At 24.1% G+C, this 3,416-nt stretch overlaps 1 protein-coding gene across 2 annotated transcripts; it reads left to right on the top strand.

Annotated features, from left to right (window-relative positions):
- Nucleotides 1-715: 715 nt before the first annotated feature.
- Nucleotides 716-2,135, top strand: LOC135928373 (autophagy-related protein 101-like). Of its 2 annotated transcripts, none has more exons than XM_065464830.1 (9): nucleotides 716-747; nucleotides 986-1,085; nucleotides 1,128-1,164; nucleotides 1,205-1,245; nucleotides 1,283-1,363; nucleotides 1,405-1,503; nucleotides 1,547-1,661; nucleotides 1,702-1,868; nucleotides 1,911-2,135. In XM_065464830.1, the coding sequence occupies exons 2-9, from the start codon at nucleotides 1,056-1,058 to the stop codon at nucleotides 1,986-1,988; spliced, it is 648 nt and encodes a 215-aa protein (XP_065320902.1). In that variant the 5' UTR covers nucleotides 716-747; nucleotides 986-1,055; the 3' UTR covers nucleotides 1,989-2,135. The 2 variants fall into 2 exon arrangements, with proteins under 2 accessions (XP_065320902.1, XP_065320901.1); XM_065464829.1 differs by lacking the exon at nucleotides 716-747 and adding an exon at nucleotides 788-885.
- The last annotated feature ends 1,281 nt before the right edge of the window (nucleotides 2,136-3,416 follow it).

Genomic DNA, 3,416 nt, shown 5'->3' on the forward strand with positions numbered 1-3,416 from the left:
CAATTATTAAACATTTATTAAGGATTTTAAAAACGAAAAATTTTTTATTTTAAAAAAATAAGGAAAAAAATATTATATAAAAAAATTTCGTTCTCTTTTATTTATTAAAAAAATAAGCATTTTTTTATTTGCTTCCCCAATGCTTATTTTTTAATGGTAAAATTACACAATACCATGTCATGATTTTCTCTTTATTTATTAAAAAAAATAAATATTAAATTTGCTTCCCTCATGATATTTTTTTTCAACGTAGTAAAAATAATAGTATTTCTTAATATAGTAAAAAAATATTAATTTTTTAACGTTATAAAAATTATATAAATCTTTTTAACGTTATAAAAATTATATTAATCTTTTTAACGTTATAAAAATTATATTAATCTTTTTAACGTTATAAAAATTATATTAATCTTTTTAACGTTATAAAAATTATATTAATCTTTGTCAGTTTAGTTTATTTAGCATAGTACAAAGATTATATTAATCTTTTTAACGTTATAAAAATTATATTAATCTTTGTCAGTTTAGTTTATTTAGCATAGTACAAAGATTATATTAAGTTTATTTAAAAATTTTGTAAGAAAAATTTCAAGGGAAGCAATGCTTCCCTTGCTTCTATGGACGCTTCGTCACTGATATGTAGATATCATATTGGATTATTTTGATTAGACTTTTGAAAAAATATCCAATTTAAAAAAGGTAAGAAATAAATATTTGTTGGACAAGATGGCCTGATTAGCAAATATGGTATTATTTGGGTATATAAATGCTTTGCTGTCAGTTTTTAAATACTTTTAACTTTAAATTTTTTAAAATAATAATTACTTGTTAGTTGTAGATTATTATATTAGCAATTATTGTATTTGGGATATATTCTGGTTGTAGGTAACATTGAATTTAGAATATAAATTATATGATTTGGTGGGAAAACTTTTAAAATTATATTATTTTTGAAAGCGTATTGATATTTTTAATTCATTTATAGGACCAATAGGAAGTCAAATAAATCGGCTGTGCAACGGTAATTTCCATGTGTTGGACCCAAATCTAATTTAATGAATGCTAGATCTCATGTCATTGAATTGGTATATATTCTAATTAATTATATTTAATATACTTAACCCTAGGACATAGAGCTGCATCAAGTTGAAGAATCATTATTAAGTTTATTAATTTTTTAAATAATGTCCTGATGATTTGTTAGGTATTTTTCATACTTTATTATTTCATCGATCTTCTGGAAAAGTAAAATAAATAAACAATAATATTATATTTACAATAGTTTGAATACAATGATCAAAGCTATACAATAGGATCTATTGGATTAGTAGATGTTGATTGTAATGTTGTTGATATCACATATGTACGAATCAAATTACATAATTGAAATATATATATTTCTAGGTAAGATGTGCATGTGAAGATTTAGATCATAACTTAAAGAAGGAAATAAAACCATTTGTTAATCTTATGACATTAAATAAAGCTATTAACAATGCTGGGGTATAAAATCATTAATAATCTTAAATAAAAAAAAATATCCTAGATATCATTAACATTTTATCAAAAGAAACAAGCAAGATGGCCCTTTCCTGCTGAATCAATACCTTGGGAAATTTGGACTATTAAAATTAATTTAATATTTTCACAAAATGATGAAGGTTTATTACATAAATTATTAAATTTGCAAAATATTGCTAGATAAATTGAAAAATCGTGAAAGATTGAGTGACAAATTAGCTCAAAATATTATATTTATTATTGAAACTATAAATTCTAACAATTACACACCAAATACCCCCCAACATAATAATTTAAACACTCTATTTGATGTTAGTTATACTCAAATTCAACCATATTTATATAAAGTAAAATATATAATTATCTGAATTATATTTTTATTTTTACAGATAAATTATCAGAATAACTATGATAATTCTATGAGTACAACTATGAAAAAATTATTTAAAGAAACACTGGCACTTTAATTTAAATTTTTATATTTAATATTATTGGTTAAAAATTAGTTTAATATTTTAAACATTATAATATATCAGCTATTTATTAAATTTTACAGGGGATTTCCCCCTTAGGAAATTGTGTTTATCTATATATAATTTTAAACCAATAAAAATTAGCACTATTCCCAATAAAATTTTGTAAGATTATGGTATTTTTCAAATTGAATTAATTTAATTTAAATGACAAATGATCACTTTGGCCTGCAAACTAAAGTTGATTGATTTTATAATGGGTATGAATGGGGTTGGCTCAGTATGTTATTAGAGTTTTTGAAAAGGGGACATAAAAATTTGAAAATAAATATCTAAAAAATTACTTGAGTTTCAGCACAAGCCTCATTTTTGCTAGCAATTAAAAATGTGCATAAACACTTTTTTATGAAAAATTCCTTAATGTCATTTCCGTAAATTCAAATTTTTAGCAGCATTTTTTTAAATTTAAAAAATTTATCTAGGATGTGTGAGTAAATCTTTGATTTGAATAATTTAAAATCTTATCTAATAAAACCCTTAATTACAAATATTTCAAAACTTAATTATAATACTCCTAATAGAGGTCTGCATTGGGTGGCTTTTGGATCATGAGCCTGCCCACCTAATGTTTAAAAAAAATTTAACCTGACTGCCCAGCCAGTCCATTTGTCTAAAATTTCTTACCCACCTGCCCTTTAGTCTAAAAATTTTTACCTGCCCATCCATTATTAAAATTTTAACCCAAGTCCTATCTAAAAACCTTCTAACAATTTCGTTCGGTAGAAGCACTAGTTGCAAGAATTGCCAATATTTTTCTTGTTAATCTTGATAGCTTTGGTGAATCTCTTGTCATTTCCACCAAAGTAGTTTTAAATTTACAAAAGTTATTTATTTTAAAAGAAAGGTTTTTTGATGCCAAAAAAGGGCATTTTAATTTTTAATATCCAAAAAAGTTCATAAGAACAATTTTATATTAATATTATTATTAAAAAAAAATTAACCCGCTTGCCCATGCTTAAATTTCTTAACCCATATAGTTAAAAAAAAATTTAAACCTCCTCCCCCCAACCCGTTCTTAAAAAAATTATGCTCGTTCACCCGCTCGCCCACTTAGATGTAGGAGCGGGCCCAAACCCCGCCCAATGCAGACCTCTAACTCCTAAATTTATCATTAATTTAATTATAATTGCACTAAAATTAGTATTGATTTTTTAAAAGGTAATAAACCAGGGCATAATTAATGATCAATATTTTGAATTTTTTCACCCATCTACAAATTTTAAAAGAAAGTGTAGCTCTAGAAACTATGATTAATTATGTGAAGTGGTCACTGTCATTTACAGCCAAGGTCGAAGCTCATGAATCTGGTAAATAGTGGTGGATAAATAATTTTATTATATTATTTCTAAAATATGTATAACT

The sequence above is a fragment of the Gordionus sp. m RMFG-2023 genome, chromosome 4 (genome assembly GCF_954871325.1).
Source record: "Gordionus sp. m RMFG-2023 chromosome 4, tfGorSpeb1-WG-v2, whole genome shotgun sequence".
Taxonomy (NCBI): Eukaryota; Metazoa; Nematomorpha; class Gordioida; order Chordodea; family Parachordodidae; genus Gordionus; species Gordionus sp. m RMFG-2023.

What these genes read in the sequence shown, in the direction of transcription:
- LOC135928373 (XM_065464830.1), top strand. Translation starts at nt 1,056, where the DNA reads ATGAATGCTAGATCTCATGTCATTGAATTG. An exon ending in TTCATCGATCTTCTGGAAAA is followed by an intron (nt 1,246 to 1,282) that starts GTAAAATAAATA and finishes TATTTACAATAG; the next exon opens with TTTGAATACAATGATCAAAG. An exon ending in AAGCTATTAACAATGCTGGG is followed by an intron (nt 1,504 to 1,546) that starts GTATAAAATCAT and finishes AAAATATCCTAG; the next exon opens with ATATCATTAACATTTTATCA.